Source organism: Suricata suricatta, chromosome 12 (assembly GCF_006229205.1).
Source record: "Suricata suricatta isolate VVHF042 chromosome 12, meerkat_22Aug2017_6uvM2_HiC, whole genome shotgun sequence".
NCBI lineage: Eukaryota > Metazoa > Chordata > Mammalia > Carnivora > Herpestidae > Suricata > Suricata suricatta.
Window position 1 is genome coordinate 61,493,501 of NC_043711.1, and position 19,179 is coordinate 61,512,679.

The 19,179-nt window shown below is 55.6% G+C and overlaps 1 protein-coding gene across 3 annotated transcripts; it reads left to right on the plus strand.

Annotated features, from left to right (window-relative positions):
* Positions 1 to 8,906: 8,906 nt before the first annotated feature.
* Positions 8,907 to 17,319, plus strand: NKX2-2 (NK2 homeobox 2). Of its 3 annotated transcripts, none has more exons than XM_029917438.1 (3): positions 8,907 to 9,245; positions 10,204 to 10,515; positions 16,974 to 17,319. In XM_029917438.1, the coding sequence occupies exons 1-3, from the start codon at positions 8,987 to 8,989 to the stop codon at positions 17,102 to 17,104; spliced, it is 702 nt and encodes a 233-aa protein (XP_029773298.1). In that variant the 5' UTR covers positions 8,907 to 8,986; the 3' UTR covers positions 17,105 to 17,319. The 3 variants fall into 3 exon arrangements, with proteins under 3 accessions (XP_029773298.1, XP_029773299.1, XP_029773297.1); XM_029917439.1 differs by having other exon boundaries at positions 16,977 to 17,319; XM_029917437.1 differs by lacking the exon at positions 16,974 to 17,319 and having other exon boundaries at positions 10,204 to 11,705.
* Positions 17,320 to 19,179: the final 1,860 nt, after the last annotated feature.

The following is a 19,179-nucleotide window of genomic DNA, read 5'->3' on the forward strand; positions in this document are numbered from 1 at the left end:
GCCACTGCCCGAGCGCCCGCCACTCCGCAGCTTGGGATAAAGAGCGGCCGGGGACCTGCGCGCTCGCGGAACCCCGGCCCCAGCGGCCCGGCCGCGCTCCAGGTGAGCCTCCAGCCCCCACTCTGGGCGGGCGTACTGGGGGCGGGGGGAGCGCGAGGGACCCGGCAGAGCCCAAGAGCCGCAGTGGAGCCGGCGTCGCCCCTCGCTGTCTGGCGCGGGCCTCCGCTGCCGCCGGGGACCGGAACGCGCTCGGGGCGCTGTCTCTGCGGCGGGCCAGGGAAGAGGGGCACTGCGGTCCCGGCCAGGCTGTGCCAGGCTTTAGGCTCTCCGCGCGCCCTCTGGAGCGCCCCTCCCTCTTGTGGCGCCCGACTGGGCTCTGTCCCCAAACCGCGGAGTCCGGAAGCAGCAGGTGGGCAAGTACCGGGCGTCCGAAGTCACCCACGGACTCCGCTGGTCTAGGGAGGCGGGGGCACTCTGGGAGGGGCCGGTCCCGCCCCATCGCGTCCGCAGTCGGTAAAAGTTTTACCTGCAGCCTAGGCCAGGTGCTCCTAACACCGCGTGCTTTCCCGCGGGGCCGCTGAAACGGGACTGCCCGGTGGGGCTGGGCAGGTGAGGGGCCAGGAAGGGAGGTGGAAGGCCGCCGCAGTGTTTGAAGCCCCGCCCGGGAGGGCGCGCAGTGGGGGAGGGGCGCCCCGAGGCGGGGGGTCGGAGTAGGTGGGGGGCTAGATAAAGACGCGCCATGAAATGCTGCGGGGCTGTAGCCGCGGCGCGGAGGAGTGGGAGGCGGAGCAGGCACAGGGGGCGGCTCGCCAACCCCCTCCCCACTGCTGCTCCGGGGCTGCCCAGGGCGCGCCTCTGCACCCACCTCTGCCTGGTGATTCTCCCCCTGTGAGCCGTGGGTGCTCGGACTGTGGGTTAAGGCGGAGGCAGAAGTCCCGAAGGTAACTTGGAGGTGGCGCCTAGTGGAGAAAGAGGTTCTCCGGAGGAACCGGGCTGCAAGGTAGCAGAAGCAGGGTAAGTGGCGGCAGTCGCAGGCTGGAAGGCCCAGGACTCTGGGCGCGAGCAGTGGGGTAGGGGTAGGGGCAGAGGAGGCGGCCCAAGCTTGGACTTTGAGGGGGCGAGTGTCGCCCGGGCCCCGCCGGGCACCAGACAGTTCTCGTTTGCGTCAGTAGAGATCGCCAGAGGATCAGAAATGAGCTTCTGTGGGGTCTGCTGAGGTCCTAGACTTCCAGGGGCGCTGCCTCGGCTCCAGCCCCTTCCCCCAGCCACCCTTAAACACCGCAAGGAGCAAGGCGCCCTTTGGCGCTCCTCTCGCGCCTGCTCTACGCTGATGGCTCTGCGGGGTGGAAAGGGGGCGTTGCGTCTGGAAGAGGGTCGCAGACCTCAGGTGCTCAGATTGGAGACCTGAGAAGGATATCCCCAGGACCCCCTCCCCCGCGTGCCCTCGCAGATCTGTTCCTCGTCCTGCCTGGCCCCAGCCCGCCTCAGCGCGGGCTGAGAGCATGGCTTCCCCGCACCGGCGATGACCGCATTTCACATCAGCCCGCCCGACCCTGCGCTGAGTGCTGAATACTAACCCATTAGAAGAGGCTGCTTGTTTTTCGAAGTCTTGTAATGATTTTGTCACGTGCTAAGAAGTAAATTCAGATAAGAATGCGCTTTCAGCACCGTGTTTCCTTGAGAAACCCGAATCTCCTGCATTGAAATCGCCCTTATCGGGGAAGGTCGGGCTTGGCTGGACAAACGTTCCTGAAGGCAACACTGACGCTGCGTAATCTCATTGTAACATATTTAATCATCAGAGCAGCGCAAACGAATAAAGCAAAGGGGTTCGCCTCGGGGGACGTGGCGTTTGGTTCCCCAATAAACCAGTGACAATGGATTGGCTGGGACAGGCTCATTTGGCCCAAGGGGGGCTTAGAGCTGAGTTTTTAAAGAAAATATTGGAGGAAGGCTGGTTCCATTTTGTGGCGTGCCCGGAGCCACATTTCGTGTTCAATTTAACATCCATGAAAGTTAAATGGCTTTTCTCTCCTTTTATTTTATTGGATGCATTTTCAAAGATCTCATTAAAGTGTATTTATCAAAGTCCTAACATATGTCCGTGGGGTTTTACGCCCACACAATGAGGCTGATTAATAGAGAAATCCTAATTTCTATTACAATTTATGTCCTCAGGAGATAGTTGCCTTCCTTTCTCTTCCTTTCTCTTTCTTCCTTCCTTCCTTCCTTCCTTCCCTCCCTCCCTCCCTCCTTCCTTTCTTTTTCTTTCTTTCTTTCTTTCTTTCTTTCTTTCTTTCTTTCTTTCTTTCTTTCTTTCAGAAGATAATTGGGAAGTGTTGTATATTTCACCTTGGGGGAAAAAAAGAATAGGGGAAGGTAGTTCACTAAGATGCCTGCTAGGCGCACCCACAATTAATTGCAGGGGAAATCCAAGCTCTAGGTGCCATGATCTGGACTTCTCTCCACGGTTTCTCAGAGCGGCTACTGGGGGGGGGCGGGGGGCTTTTCCCTAGACACAGAATCTGAGTTCCTTCTCTGGGCCTGGAAAATTTATCTGCCCAAGAAGTCACCTTCTTGGTGACTTGGAGGGATTATCCTTCTGGGTCAATTTTAAGAGTTAACATAGTATTAATCAAAGAGAGAAAAAGCTCACCTTATACTCGAACCCAAAGTGGACTGAGATTTTCTTTCTCTTCTCCTTAGCCCCTACTTTCTGGCCATCTGGTCCCATGGCTGTGGGTCGCTCCTGCCAGAAATTTGCCCTTGTGGTGGCCTGGCCTCAGAAAGTTGTTCTCGGACTAGGCTTTAGGCCTCTCCAACACAGGCTGCAAGGACTCACTCTCCTTCTCCCAGGAGCAGAAAGCGATGCCAGTTGGTGCTTAGACTCACCAGAGACAAGCTTGACTTTCAGTTTTCTGGTTAGGAAAGGTCCCCGCTTGGGCTCTACCCTGGGCCACACTCCTTAACTTTCACCCGGAACGCCAGAGTTCACACTTGCTTCCTGCAGCCCCTGATCCCCCGCCTGATATCCAAGCCTTCATCGGGCTATTTTGGAGGTGTGCATCTTAAAGGGGAGCGTCTTTATCTCCAGGCTCAGGGACCAGACTAGGCGACATTTCCCCTCCCCCATTGATTTCAAGTGCACGCCACGCTCCGAATCTCCAACCCGAGATAAAATAAACCTTCCTCCTCCTCCGACAAAACCTTTGTGTCCGCGCCGCTAATCCTCCCGGAGCAGGAAGGTGCGACGCGCTTTGTTTCGGGAGTGAATGAAGACAAGCGCTTGCACCTTGGCGCTAACCAGACAATAAATTAATCCACTTGAAGGTTGTTATCCGAGATGGGATGTGCCGGGGACTGAGAGCTCAGCCACATACTGCACCAGGGAAGGAGTTTCTTTTTAACCTCTTTCACTCCAAAAAAAGAAGAAAAGGAATGAAATCAAACAAATCAGTGTTTCGTAAAGACATTGCATTTTCAATGACTGGAAGCGATTTGTGGGTAGGAAGGCGAGGGGTGCCACCTAGGACTGCAGAAGATTTGGGCTCCTCAAGCCTCCCCTCCTTAGAGCTGGCCCACAAGGTGCTCCCCAGGACTTTTTCTGCCCTAAACTCCCCTGGAGGACACACCTAAGTTACAAGTTTTCACCAGACTGAAAGGGGAAGGATGTGACCGGATCCGGCTCCCAAAAGGCTATCTAGACCATAACGGAGAAAGGAGAGGTGTGGGGGCGGGGCCGAATAACACCCCAGCACGCCCACTTCACCAAGCCGGGCTCCGGGGCGTGGGGTGTGCCCAGGCCTCTCCTCACTTTCCAAAAGTATCTTCCTTTCTTGCCTTGTTTGCCGCGGTTTGGACCTTACCTCTCCCCCAACAGGGGGCGTAAAGCTGTGGTGTGGGGCAACTGAGAAGCTGGGACGCAGGGTGCACCTGGGTAGTCCCCGTGCTCAGGAACTCAGAAAAGGCGCTCTTGTTTGAGCTACCTGGGAAAGTAAACAGGTAAACACTGGGCTGACTTGGAGGGCCACTTGTCCTGGAGTGGGGCCACTTAGCCTGTGTACATTCACCTCCCCTCCGGGGCCTCTGGCGATTGTTCAGCTCCCCAAGACTCCCTCTCCAGCCGCCTGCGCTTCAATCCCTCCGGAACCCAGAGCGGTAGAGAGGAGCTTAGCCGCCTAAGAAATCTCCCAAAGGAGGTTCCCTCCAGCCTCTGGGGAAAAAGATTCCCTTGCTCCTCTCCTCCACCTCCCCTCAGGGCCTGTGCCTCCCTTTGCGCCCATACTAATGGTAGGAAGAAGGAATACAGACTTCTGAGATTTGTAGAGCACCTGGGACCCCAACGCTGAGGATAAACACCAGGGACAGGGGACCTCTAGCCGTCCCAACAACCTGGCAGGGGGTGCTAGTTGGTGCTGCACACCAAAGACACCCAAACTAGATTCAGGCCTAGAACGCGCTGTGATCAAACTTCCAGACATATCTCAACTTCTTCCCCAAGTTCACAGCTGCAGAAGGCCCCTAGCAAAGTGCTCACCAGCTCCCAGCTGCCCACAGAGCTTAAAGCCCCAACCCAAACGTGATAGAACCAGAACAGTGTCTTCTCCTGGTTGCAAGATGGAACCTGGAGAGAAGTTACTAACAAGTCTCCAGTTGGGGAGACTAGAGCTGAAACTGGTGTGAGGCCACACGGATTGTTTGAAACTGACAGGGTGGGAATGGTGGGGACATTAATAAAGGGCGGCGTGGAGCTGGGTCTTCAGCTTGCTGGGAATGCAGAATCTCCCTGGACAGGAGATCTAGGGCTGGAAAAGGCTGGGCAAGGCCGGGCTGTGGTGCTCCCAGAGAGACCTCTTGAGGAGTCCTCGGAATGCAATCACCTGTTTAATTTGTGTGGAAAGGTGCTGGTGCTGGTCCCAGCTCTTCCCTGCTGCACGAAATTGGGAAGAACTTGGAGCTTGCTTTGGCGCAGGACTTGCCCCTGGCCGCCAGCTGGTCCCGAGCCGTCCTCCTGGTGTCTGCAGGCCACTCCTGGGGGACTTGCATTTTATGATCTTCCTCTAACAAGCAGAGTTTCTCCCCTTCAATTATGAGCCTCCCTGCGGTCTCCCAGCGCCTTTTCAATTGCAAATGTCAGCGCTCTGGAAGCGGACAAGGGAACTACACGGGCGACGAAGCGATGGGGAAAATGGACTTGCGAGGTCCCAAGAGGGAGACCCTGAGCGCAGCGGCTCCGGCTCCGGCTCCGCAGGGCACGAAGCACAGTGGCTGGAGGCGAGGCGGAGGTTCCTGAGACCAAGGCAAGAAAAAAACGTGAGCCCAAGCTGGGGTGAATGTGGAGGAGGAAGCTGATATCCAGCTGTTGGCCTGTGCTGACAGGCAAAGTGAAGCCCCACCAGTGCTCCTGGAAGGGAACCCTTCGACTTGAGGCGTGGAAGGTCTCTGCTGGTGGAGACCAAGAAGGCAGGCACAGTGGGGAGCTCGGTGTTCCAGAATTGAGCTGGGGTCTCCTTCTCCAGGCCCCATTGTCAACACTCACTCTCCAAGATGAATTCCCAGGAGCCTGAATCCAGTGGGAAAACAGTGGTCTCTCAGGTGCTTGACCTACTAGGGAGGCTCCCAGGGAGAGGGGAGGGGCCAGACAAAGGTGGGCAGGATGATTACACCTTGGGAGAAAGGCCCTATATGTTGGAGGAAGGGAGAGAAACTTTGGGAATGGAGCTAGGTAGTTCCAAGGTGAGGAAATGAGCGAACTCTGAGAAGGAGCCTGGAGGTAACATACACACCCCCAAGATGGCTCTGAGGAAGTGCAAAAAGGGACACTTCTTGCTAAAAGGCCAATTTTCCTAACCCAAGAATTGTTTGACCTGGTCCAACCAGACTAATTTCTGGCCTTTCCCCATCCCTGGAGACTGCTCGGGTCCCAAGATTCCCCCCCCCCACCCCCGCCTTCATTGGGAGAGAGGAATAAGGGGAGGAACCACAGGAGGGTCTTTTCTGCAATGCTTGATGAGGAACTTTCTCTCACCAGTTATTTATTTAGCAGTGGACTAACAATGGCTGGGCCTGCCCCTGTTTCCAAACTCAGCCCGCCCCCCACCCCAACTCCTGGAGGACCAACTTCCTTGCTCCAACAGGACAGGGCAGAGAGCTCCCACGTGAAAGGGGGGAGGGGAAGGCAATGGGGAGAGAAGCTGAGAAAGACAGAGACTGGAGAGAAGAAAAAAGCACGAAAAGTAATGGGTTCGAGGAACACGATTCAAACCAGTTTCTAATTCTTGCTGGGGAAAAAAGAGAAAGGAGGGGGAGAAAGGAGAAAAGAAAGAGTAGGAGGAGAAAGAGAGGAATGGGGAGCGTCGACATGAAGGGGTTTCCTTAATATTGTGGACGGATTCAGAAATGAATGAAGAGATAGTCCATTGAAAAGGGTTGAACGCCATGACAACTAGGAACAGCCTTAGATTTATTCCAAACAGTTAGGACACGTTGAAAGAGAGCGTCAATCATGTATTATTTAGCCACTGAAATAAATGCAAAAACCGAGCCGGGACAAAGGCTTCCAACGGGAGCGGGACATTTGTCTACATTTCGCTCATTGTCCGCAGCTTAGCAATCGGTTTGTATTTGTGTTTGCCCGGGTCCGACCACCCAGGACGCGCCGACGAGGGGCTCGCTCTAACCTGGGCCATTGTCACCCACGTCACATACTGGGGGCGAGGCAGCCAGGGCTGGAGAAAGCCGCCGTGCGGCTCGGGGAGAGGCGCCCTCGCCAGTCGCTGGCTACCCGGGGGCCGCAGGGGCGCGGCGGCGGCGACAGCTGCGCGTGGAGCAGACGGGGCGTCCGCGCGTTCTGCTCCATACCACGAGTGCTAGGGAGGAGGCCCAGGCTAAGGGCAGAGGGGAAGGCGAGACCCGGACCTCTGCGCGCAGCCCTTTCTGCTCCCCCCGACCCCCTCACCCCTACCCCCGGGCAAAGCACCTTCACGACGCTTTTATTGGGACGGCCGGGAGCGTCAGGTAGCGAACTTTCCCCTCAACGACTCCCTCCCCCACAAAAAAAGTGGAAAGAGGGTCGGGACGTACTGTTTTGACTTCTCTTCCCCAGCTCCCAGGAGAAGGTGCTGTCCCTGGAAAGTTCAGTTCCCAGGCTGGCGAGAGGTTGGGAACTTCACACAAACCTAGTGCAAGCTGGGAGCCTGGAGCTAGTTAGTACTCCCATTGCGCCCCCGGGGTGACTAAAAGGAGACGGAATTTAAGGACTTGCTTGGGAGGACACTCCGAAGAAAACAGTACCATCCGCCTGTCCTACGACCCCCTCCCCCACGGCTTTCGGGGTCCTCACCCAGGCTGGATACAGCGCCCCGGTCCCCCCACCCCTCCCCTCTCTCTTCCCGCCGCTCCACCACTGCTGGAGGCTGGAGAGGGAGGGGGCTGGAAAGCGAGGCATAATAAAGGACAAGAAGGGCGTGCGGCCTTCTGCCCTTCCCTCCACCCGGAGAACGCGGCCCGCGGAGCCTAGAGGCGGCGGGGCCGGGGACAGAACCCGAAGAACCCGACCCAAGTTCGAGTTTCCCAACCCCCCACCCCGCCCCTCCCTGGGCCGCCCGCAAAGCAGCGAGTGAATTGCTCAGTCCACCCCGGCCGCTTAGAAAAGGAAGGGGGTTGGGGAGAGAGAGGCGGAGTGAAGGAAATAAATAAGTCTTTAGCAAATAAAGGGTGGCTGGAGGGGGGTGGGGTCGTTCGGTGGTAGCTCCGGCCAGCCCCGAGACGATCCCTCTCCTGGGTTTCGGGCTCTTCGGCGTTAACTAGAATCAATTACTTGCCTTGTCATTTCTAGTACTCATCCTTAAGCCTCAACCAAAATATTGACCTAGGAGGCTTACAGAAGTTGGGCTCTTGCCATTTGAACCGGATCTTGTTTAGGGAACCGCCAGCGGTGAGGAGGAGAGATTTCCGCGGCTCAGCCTTCGCCTCCTCCCCTTTTTCCAAAGGCACCACAAATCGCCAATTTTCTGGCTTGCTAGGGGCGGGCGCACGGGGGCGGGGAGGTAGGAACCGGTGAATGTTAAGGAGTTTTTTGTTTTGGGTTTTTTTTTTTTTTTTTTTTTTTTTTTTTTTTTTTGCTCCTCTCTGTTTCTGTTTTGTTTTTTCTCCTCCTCCTCTGCTTTTTTAAAGATGCAATTTGTTAAAACGGCCTTTTCAAGTGTGTGGACTCGCGAGCGACGCGTTGGTCCTTTGTATGTAAATACTGGGTAAAAAAGGCTCGCCCCGTCTTTGCAATTAATTGACACGTTACACCTCTCATCGTGCTCTAGAGGGCCGTTGGCTGGGAGCGCGGAGCTCCCCAAAACCCACAATTTCACATCTGCAAATACTGTCTTCATCCACTTGACTTCCAAGACCCGCCCACACGTGTTCAACCTTTGCGTTTTAATGTCTCCCCCCCCCTTTTTTTCCAACCCTTCTCTCGCTCCCTCTCTCGCTCCCCCTCCCTCCCTCTCTCTCTCTTTCCCTCCCTCTCTTTCTCCCCCTCTTCTCCCCCCCTCTCCCCAGGTTCGTGAGTGGAGCCCAGCCTTATATGGACTGATTGCTCGGGCAATGGCCCATTTTTTCCTCGCCACCAGCCGCCACCGCGCGCCGAGCGGCCGCCGGAGCCCGAGCTGACGCCTCCTTGGCACCCCTCCTGGAGTTACAAACTAGGGCCCGGCCCAAAGCGCTCTGCGCGCTGGCCGCCCAGTCCCCGCGTCCATTTCCGCGTGGTTTCAGAGAAGACACAGGCATTGCGTTTGGGTTTTTTTTTCCTCCCCTCCCCTTCCTTATAGTTTCTTTCTCTTTATTTAAATAATTATTATCTCAATAATTAAAACTCACCCCCTCCTCCCCTCCCCCTCCCCCCCAACACCCCCTCCCCGCCCCTACTGGGAAGTGCCACGAATTGACCAAGTGAAGCTACAACTTTGCTGCATAAATTGCGGGGTCTTGAGCCATGTCTCTGACCAACACAAAGACGGGGTTTTCGGTCAAGGACATTTTGGACCTGCCGGACACCAACGATGAGGAGGGCTCGGTGGCCGAAGGGCCAGAGGAGGAGAGCGAGGGGCCGGAGCCCGCCAAGAGGGCCGGGCCACTGGGGCAGGGCACCCTGGACACGGTGCAGAGCCTGCCCCTGAAGAACCCCTTCTACGACAGCAGCGACAACCCATACACGCGCTGGCTGGCCAGCACCGAGGGCCTCCAGTACTCCCGTAAGTAGCGAAACTTGGCCGCTGCGGCCGTGGCGCCTTTCTTCCCATGGCTGAAGCCCGGGCTGGACACTGGGGGAGAAAGAGGAAGGAGTCATTTAAACTCAGACCCCTCGCCCTGCTTCCCTGGAAATATTTTTAACACTTGTTAATGATGCTCTAACTCTTTCCTCATTTTCAACCCCAACCGCCCCCTCCCGCCCCCCCCCACCCCGTCCCCGTACCGGAAAAAAACTTGGTCTCGGATATTTTTTCAAAGCAAGAAATTGGTAGAAAGGGGGAGGGGAATACCTCCCAAGGGCTGGTTACAGAAGTCAACCCAAGACTGATGGGCTCCGGTCGGAACACCCCCACTTCCCCACCACAACAGCCGGGAGGGACTGGCCTTGAGCACTGGAGAGAGCCAGGGAGCCTCGGGGTACGGGTAGAGGGTGGGGGAGGCTCCCGGTAGCTCGGGTATAAATAGCTCACCCTGCCCCCTTGCAGGATCATAGAGGACGCTTTGTGCGGTGCGGAGGGTGTCCAGAAAGTCCGAAAGCAAAAACGAAAGCCCCCAAAAACCTGCCTTAAATGGCCGAGACGATCAATGCCGGGATTGTGGGGGTTTTCTTTTAAAAATCTGCCCACGTCCCTCCGGAGAGGAAACTGCTTAAGGGGGCCGGAGCCCTTAACCCGGCAACAATCTTCTCCGCGCGCCACTTCCCCCAAACACGCACCCACATTGTGCGAACCCCTAGAAACGCGAGCCTGGAGCTCCCCATTCAAGTCGCTTTTCCTCTTTCCCCTGGAGGAAGCCAACGGCTTCGTCGTGCAGGGATCAGGGCGGGGGTCAAGGAGAAGGCAGTAGGGCCAGGCTTCGGGGCGCGGAGGGCCGAGGGCGCACGGAGGATCCCGGGCGCTCAGGGTCTGGCCGTGCCGGCTCGAGGCCTCCAGGCGCTTGACGCGCTTCTCTCTCCCCCAGTGCATGGGCTGGCGGCCGGCGCGGCGCCCCAGGACTCAGGCTCCAAGTCCCCGGAGCCCTCGGCTGACGAGTCACCGGACAATGACAAGGAGACCCCGGGCGGCGGGGGGGACGCGGGCAAGAAGCGGAAGCGGCGGGTGCTCTTCTCTAAGGCGCAGACCTATGAGCTGGAGAGGCGCTTCCGGCAGCAGCGGTACCTGTCTGCGCCCGAGCGCGAGCACCTGGCCAGCCTCATCCGCCTCACGCCCACGCAGGTCAAGATCTGGTTCCAGAACCACCGCTACAAGATGAAGCGAGCCCGGGCGGAGAAAGGTATGGAGGTGACGCCCCTGCCCTCGCCGCGCCGGGTGGCCGTGCCCGTTTTGGTCAGGGACGGCAAACCGTGCCACGCGCTCAAAGCCCAGGACCTGGCAGCCGCCACCTTCCAGGCGGGCATCCCCTTTTCGGCCTACAGCGCGCAGTCTCTGCAGCACATGCAGTACAACGCCCAGTACAGCTCGGCCGGCACCCCCCAGTACCCGACAGCACACCCCCTTGTCCAGGCCCAGCAGTGGACTTGGTGAGCGCCGCCCCTACGAGACTCGCGGCCCTAGGCCCAGGCCCCACCCTGGCGGCGGCGGCGGCGGCAAGGAGGACTCGGTCCTTATGGTGGTTGTTATTATTATTATTATTATTATTATTATTATCATTATTATTGTCGGTGTTATTATTCCGGAGTCGAGTTGACTCTTGACTCCATTGAGGAGGCGCCGGGAGGTTGCCTGCCTCTCCTTGGAGTGGCAGATTACATCCACGCAACTCTGCCCCATCCCTCTCTCCTCCAAAGGAGGAGACCATTGGAGAGGGCTGAACTCAAAGCCGTGTTTACAGAATGTTTGCGCAGCTACGCTTCTTTGCCTCTCCCTGGGGGGACCAAACCTTCCCTGCGATAACGTCCTCACTTGAGAATGAGAAAAAGACCAACACATCCCTCCTCCCCGCTTTTGTGAATTTTGTAAAATATGTTTGTGTGAGTAGCGATATTGTCAGTCGTCTTCTTCTAAAGCAAGTGGAGAACACTTTAAAAATATAGAGAATTTTTTCTCCCCTCTTTTTTAAATAAGAAAATGCTTAATATTTATGGCCATGTAAACGTTCTGACAACTGGTGGCAGATTTTGCTTTTCGTTGTAAATATTGGTGGTGATTGTTGCCAAAATGATCTTCAGTGCGGGCCTGTTCTCCCTTGGGGCCCAACTCCTTTCTTTGTGGTTTGTTTTTGGTTTGCTTCTGTTTGGTTACTCCTGTTTTCTTTTCCTTTTATATTTTGTTCAGTGCAAACATTTCTCAAATATGAAAAAGGAAAAAAATGTGTAGGCGAGAAGCCCCCTGCCCCAGCTCCGGGTCCTGACCCCTGGAACTTGGAGCTCAGCAGTTCCGAGCCGTTCCCCAAGAGCGCCGGGCGCTGAAAGCTTTCAATTTTTTAAATAAGAATTTTAATAAAAATCCTGTGTGTAAAAAAAACCAAGCCCGGCCCTTCCGTTTGTCTTACTTTGTCGCCCTGCGCCGGGTCTGAGGCCTCATCTGCGCTTCCCCTTGGTGCTGGGAACCGGGGACGCCCTGGGCTCTGGAGTGGCTCCCGGAACAGGCCTCTTCCGGGCAGGCGGGCCCGGCCCCGCGCGTCGGGTCCCGGGCTAGGGCGGGAGTACTTGGCCTCAGGCCTTCGAGCTGTCGCCCGGAAGCCCAAGGTTGTCTGCCTTCTCCCAGGCCTCTATCCTGGCCTCTAGCGCCGCCTGAATCGCCTGAATCGGGGACCGCAGCATCCTGGCTTCGGGAGTAAAACTGACTTTGGAAAACGCCATGGCAAAGGGAGCAAGCCCCCCTCGCTGGCCCAAATCGACGAGTGGCTGCTTCAGTCTGAGAAGCTGTTGAAGCCACTACACTCAATGACTTTCACTTTGTTGCATTTGATTTACCTCCACGGAGAAGGGGGGTGGGGATGCTGAGGTTGAGCTAGTCGGCTTTCTCTCTACTCCCCACCCCTTTTTCAAAATCCGCTGACTGGAGGCAATCTAGGAGACTGTTCCAAGACCAGAGCTCGGAGCCTCGGAGCGGAGAGGGAAGAAGGGTTTTGGGGTACTCGAAGCTTTGGCAATAAGGAGCGTGGTGACCAGGACATGGGGGATGAAGGGAGCTGCTGCAGCCTCTTCTAGGCTCTTGGGCCTGGGAGAGCCGGGGAGCAAGAGTCAGTGGCAATCCCAACAAGTGGAACCTTCCCTCTCTCTTCCGTCCCCATCCTTTCTAGGTTTCCAGCCCCCAAACCCGGGTCTGGAACCCACGCCTTCTCCCCTCCTAGCATTTGGCTGTGCGAGACCCTCCAGGCCAATCCTTTGGCGTGAAACTGAGTGAACTGCTTGCTAGAAAGTAGGGTTTGGAGGTGGGGTGGTGCACCCCGGACTGCAGGGCTGTGGGGTGGGGAGTGGGCAGCTAACAAACAGACCCCAGTTTGCCCGGGGGGGAGGGCGCATCAGCCCTTCCCAGATAGGGATTCTATCCCACCCTGATCGTTGGGAGATCTCTTTAGAGGATGATGGTGCACACTTGCCGGCGAGGCGGGGGGAGGGGAGCATCTCAGGGGGTCTTGCTTGGAGGAAGGGGGCGCTTCCCTCTTCCATCTCACGGATTTCGGAAAATACCGGGGCCTATGTAGCTCAGAGCCCAGCGAGCGCTGAGATACCTTGGGATTGATAGCCCCATTCGGAAATTGTATCTCTCGTTTTCTCTTGAGCTTTATGGCTGGGAAGGGGAGGTAGGGGGTGAGGAGGCAGAGCAAAGGGAGCGGTCCCAGCTGACTTTCTCGCTCCCTCTAGTTGATGATCAGATTTAATTCAATATCTAAAGTAAACATGATTATCCGTGTGACCAAATCTGCGCGTCAATAGCACTCAGTGCAACACGCCCAGGGACGTGATTACACGTTATTCCTGCGTTGCGCACCCACCCCTGGATAAATGAGGGCATTGGAGTCTTTTTAATATCCTCCTAAATGTCCTTCCCCATCTCCAGGGTCATTCAGGTTCATCCAGGTTCACCCAGATTTTCCTTATTGCTGAGAAGTCTCCTTTTGTTCCCCACACTAGCTTGGAAACGTTTGGGGTTTCGTTCTTGCTATTTGTAAAGGCCAAGAGAATTCTCCCCAAATAATTTATTGTTCAATAGTCAAATGCCCAACTTGCCCTATACCAAGCACTCAAGACCCCACCGGTCTGGTACCTTCCCTGTACCCCTCAAATCCACCAGGAAGGGAGGTAAGACTTCTTGGAGTGGGTTTGTCAGGAAGCCTGAAGCACAGCCCCAAGACTCCAGCTGATTTTGACTGTTCCACGCCCTAGGGCTTGGGGAGGGGGGCGGGAATGATCATAGGAGCCCCCTTAGGCCACCAAGGAGGAAGGAGGCAAAGTGGAAGGTCCAGATTCTCCAAGGCTTCCACTGAGTGCGCCTTGGGGGCAAGCTGAGGGTGCATTTTGGGCGGTGGCCAGGACTGCAGGCCTGCAGTCTGGGTATGCGGTTGAGCGGCTGGGAGCCGGGGAGGTGGGTCCGGCGCCCGCCTCTCTCTGTCCTCGGGTCCCCATGGAGTCAATAAAAGCGCCCGCGGAGCCCTGTGTGGCCCTAACCCCAGCGCCCTGGGAGCGCACCCGGCGCAGGGTCCGCTTCGGCAGTCTATCTTCGCCCAATCTACAGCGGGCCGCACAAAAACGGCACAATGGGAGAGCTGGGAGCCGGGGATGTTAGAGGCGTGCATATTAAAAAGAGACAGAGAAAGGATCGCAGGGGACTGAGAGAGGGGAAGAGGGAGAAGGGGCCCGCAGTCCCTCCCCCTCCACCCCGCACCATTCAGCGCGCTTATCGCGGGCAGTGAATCCCGGAGTCAGGCAGAAGTCTCCTTGGGGTTTTGTTGGGCCTGTCACTGGGTCCCTTTGTCATCTGCGGGCTCCATGCTGGATTCCATATGGCCAGCTGGGCCGAGGGAGCGCGAGGAGGGACCCGCACAAAACCCAAATTGTGTCCGGCTTTCAAACCCTGTATTGTTGTCTGTGAAAGGAAGACGCATTAAAAATTCGTGCTATATCTATTGGGGAGGAGGCTGGAGGAGGGGAAAAAAGCCACCCCTGTCTTTGATGGCTTCAGAGGGCGCTTGCCCCGCCTAGGCCCTGTGACACACTGAGAGCTGGATCTCTCTCTCTCTCTCCTCTCTCTCTCTCTTTTCCTCTCTTCTTCCTCTCTTCTTCCTCTCTCCTCTTTCTCTCCATCTCTCTCTCTCTCTAGTCTGTCTCTGTCCTCTGTCTCTGTCTCTTCTACCAAACATTGGTTCTAATGCTCAGGCTCGGGTATATGAACTGCCTTCAGGGTCTGGGCTCCTTGCTCGCACTTTGCTTGCTCCTGTGCACTGTAACTGAGAGCTAGGCTTGGTCTGCCTGGGAGCTTCTCATGGAAGCCACCGGTCAGTGCAGGCCCAGGGCTCAGGGATGTTCGGGTCCTTCAAACTTCAAGGTTCCAGAGTAAATGCTTCTGCCAAGTCATGATGTCCCCACACGTGGCACGACCCTTCCTAGCACTGCAGGAAACACTCGGAGAGACCCAGGGGGCTGCTCAGGCCTGGCCCAGCTCCGTTTCAGGTGGAGCTGGTTCTGAAGCCACTTCTGCCCAGCCAGACCCTTCTGTTACCAACCCCGGTAATTCGAATTATGGGCGGGGATCCCTCTGGCATCTCGGTGCGACGAGGAAGCCGGTTCAGAGAGTTCTTTCACCTCCACCCTCCTCGCTTTGGGAGAAGAACTTGAGCTTTAATTCTCAGTATCTCCTGAATCACTTTGGTTGGTAAAGTTAAGTAACTGGGACACAGAGCAGAGCTTCCAAGGGATTTGCCGGTTTCGCCTCACCCAAGCAGTCTGAGTTATCAGGGGCAGTTGGAGAGCATTTGGGCCATGTGCCTCCCCGCTCCTCCCCCCCCGCCCATCTATAGCCCAGTCAAAAGCTCCCATAAGCAACCCCTAAACAAACAAAGAGCTCATGCTGTGGAAGTAAGCACAGAACCCACACACGTTGCCCCTTAGGCCAAGTCACTCAGCCCTTAATGAGTAAAACTAGGTCGGAGGAGAGACCAGCTAATCCCAGATGGAGGCCTCCCTTTCCTGTTTAGTACTACTGTCATATTTCATAGAATCAGAATACTTGCTAAGAGGAGGAATCCCCTTGTCAATGTTCCCCACACCAGCCAGGGGAAGCACTTATTTTTCTTACCTATTGACTGTTAGGCTTAGTAGAGACCTGGTGTGGATTTCTCGAGCCTTTTCAAGAGCCTGGTCATTGAAAAGCTAATCCAATATTTACCAAGCATAAGGACAGTTCTCGGACGTATTTATTAAGGCCCATCACTAAGTGATTACTTGGACTGAAGACAAAGGCGAAGGGAGGGTACATCCCAGAGCACCAGATCCTGCCCGGGTGGGGGGGGGTCTCCCCACCCATAAGTAGGAAACCAGGCGCAAACTTGTGAGATGCTGAGGTTCCTCTCCCGTGCTTAAGTGGCGTGTGGATTAGATATTGTGTTGGCCGGTATTTCAGGAAATATGTACTTGTGGCTTCCTGAGAGGCCAGGCACAATGACACTCTAAACTGTGTCGATATATCATCTTTTATCCAGGATCTGCAAATAAACCCCTGATCCCCCCAACGCATTATAGCCACTGCTATCTCTCCAAGGAAGCGATCTGAGTTTTATTGCTTTTGCCAACGCCCCAAGCCTGCCTCTCTCTCTCTCTCTCTCTCTCTCTCTCTCTCTCTCTGTCACACACACACACACACACACACTCCCCTCTTCCACGCAATCTGGTTTTTAAAGGCTCTAATATTCTTTTTCCTCCCGGGGCATCATTATTAATAAACAGGCGATATAGGCCTCGGCGCCGCCACCCGAGCAAGTATGGAAACACAGGCCCGCAGGCCACCTGCCCGCGTGCGTTTCTTGCTACCAGAAGACGCACAGCCTCCGGCGGGAGAAACTGGCGTGGCCGCGCGCCGCCGCCGACACCAGGAGGCGCCCGAGCTCTGCGTTCTGGCCACAGCGCTGCGCGCCCTGCCCTCGAGCAGGCAAGGGCCGCCAGGCAGCCCGGCTTCCCGGTCCTGGGCTGTATTACCGTGGGAAAGAGGCCGAAGCCCGGAGAGGGGGCCCAGGAGGAGTTGGCGGCTCCGAACCAGGATTAGAGCGTGCAAGTCAGACGGCTCCATCACAGCTTGCTGGTGCACAGGAGGTTCAGAAAGTGCGCATGGACAGAAGTAATCTGTCCTTGAGGACACTCTTGTTCCTCGTTCGTAGTTTCCGCATCCTTCCTCCATGCACGTGCCACTTGCAGTCTCCGCCCCCGCTTCCCATCCAGTTGGGCCACAAACAACACAAACACGCCCAGTGGTGCAAGTGTGCGCTGGCCACTGAGAAGGCTCCACCACTCTTGGCGGTCTCTGGGAACCTGAGCGGTACCACGCACGTATCGGCTCCTATGAGTGAACGCAGAACAGGCAGTTCGGTAAGGGAGCGAGAAAGTGCTTCCAAAGTGGATTCTGAGTTTGGCTGGGGGCTGAAGTAAGGTTTACTAGAAAGGAGAGACTCTCACCTCTCGTTCACCTTGAGTCGGAACTCCTGCTACTCCTGCCCTTATCCTATCCAGATTCCAGCGGGTGCTGCTAACTGCGACGAAAGAAGTCTACACCACCTTGTGCGTCTCTCTTTCCCAGCAGGTAGGGGAGAGAAGTGCAGTGGCGCCATCTGGCCACCAGGAGGAGACGCCACGCCGACGCCGGGCTTTGGGGTCTGGGCGAAGGAAGCAAGAATGCACCCCACTCCAGCGGAAAGTACCTTGTACTGAAACATCGCCTGGGGGCGCAGGAGGTATCTGAGAGTGGAAAGGACACCAGCTTGTAGATGCCTCCTACTTCCCACCCGGCTCTGGTGCCTTTCTGAAAGGCTGGGTCTGGGACAGTGGACTAGGAGTTGAAAGGGTTAAATTCTTCATTGTGCGCCCCCGAAAATAAGACCTGCAATTCCAGTTTGTTACATTGATTTTTTCCGTGCATCCCCGAGGTGGAAATACCTCCCATTAAAGGTACTCGTGGCTGCAAACGTTGATCCTTTTACTTTCTTGAGCCCCTCTCCCTCTCCCTCCAACCAGTGAACGATGTGAGATTAGGGAGTTTGCAGTGCCCAAGTTGTCCGCGGGATGGCACGATTGGATAAGAAAAGGTTTCTGCGCCGGTCACTGCCCCGGGTGATAGCGTGAGCTTGGACACCTGCAGGATTTACGAGATGTCTCAGTGAAGTAGTCTTCACATCAAGACTGGTGTGTGCGTGTGTGCATGGGCGCATGTGCAGGTTCTTCCACTTTTTCTGTAGAATGAAGGACAGATTGCTCAGTCTTAATTCCAGAAGAATTAAAACTGCCCTTGAACTTGGCGCCTGGAACCTGAGAAAGAGGATAACGGTATCCCTCCCAGCCCAACCTCTTTCTTCCTCCCCCACCTCCCAGCTCTGCCAGCTGCTGATGCTGACACCGCGTGACTGCCACAATAAAGACAGAACATTTCCATCACTCCAAATTTTTCCCTCCAGTGAGAATGCTTGCAGATGTCAGTTGAAAGCCTTTGATGAAAACATCCCTTTCCTTGCTGCTTGTTTCACCCTTTCACCTTGGTTCATAAAATGGTATAAAGAAAGCCACAGTTCTCTGTCCCAGTCCCCATACCTGAAGATGATGACCACTACCATCATTTATTAAGTATCCAGTGTGGTCAGGCACCTGTTAGGTACTTCTACATCCTCTTATCTGATTGTCACACCCAACTGTCCTTATACAGATGAGGAAACTGAGCCTCAGAGAAGTACCCTGAGTATGGACAAGGGAGTGTTCTTACAAAGAAAAAGTCCTAGGGTGGAGGTAAGATTTGCCGCATTGTTCAATCCTATTGCAGGGAGCAGGTTTGGGCATAAACTCCCTCCTGTTCTAGAGAAGGCAGCTGGGTGGCAGGCTTCTCCACAGAGCAGGGTTCTGCCATTCCCATCACCAGCAGGAGCTCAGGTAGCAGGCTAGCTGGTCAGGACAATGCCAGGCCCTTGACCTCTTCCAGGAAGCTTGAACACCAGCTCCTCCACTGAGTACCATGAAGCTGTCCCAGGCCAGCGAGTGTTCCTGAGAAGTGAGGCGGAACAGCACGAAGGGTCCACCTGAGGGGCACCCTCTGAGTCTGTTGTCATGGCTGGGCCCATGGCCTGCCATCTCTTTGGTTTTGATGAAGGAAGCAACCTCTCTGTCCTGCCAGAATGATAAGGGGTACAAGAAAAATCAATTTGCAATTGCCCATTGGTCTTATATCTTTAAATGATTACCTGTCTTTTACCTGATATGGGGGAAATGGAAAATAAGTTAACATGTTCTTTCAGGGATAGTGCTGGGAGATTCACAAGAACTATTCAAAGGAGTTTTACTTAATCATTTGCTTCCAGACCTCTCTAGTTGAAACATAAAAGAGTCTGCTAGTTACAACATAAAAGAGTTGCTTCAGCATAGACTGATGGTGGAGGATAGACAAGGTGGAGGTAGGTTTTTGAGGTCAAGCCTAAGGAATCTGATTGTTGTCAATGACAGCGGATCAGACACCTGATGGTCTGACCATGAAAAACATTTTTGAGAAATGGCCAGTCCCTCTCCACGGGTGCACATAGCCAGCTTCTCCGAGTGTGAAAGATGTGGCTTTAATTCCTGCTGCCACAGCACTGGATAGGGGACGTGTCCATTGCAGAGAGCAGCATGGTGCCCACAGCCCCTGGGCACTCTCTGTGCCCACATGTGCCAATGGCTGTCTACTGCCAGTGCTTGTGGGTCACTGCCTGAAGGAGGAACAGGGTGGGGGGGGGCTGCTAGTCTCCTGGGACAGTTGGCAAGTACTG

Coding starts and splice junctions, on each gene's coding strand:
- NKX2-2 (XM_029917437.1), top strand. CDS start 8,987: ATGTCTCTGACCAACACAAAGACGGGGTTTTCGGTCAAGGACATTTTG. Junction 9,246..10,203: donor CGAGGGCCTCCAGTACTCCC/GTAAGTAGCGAA, acceptor TCTCTCCCCCAG/TGCATGGGCTGGCGGCCGGC.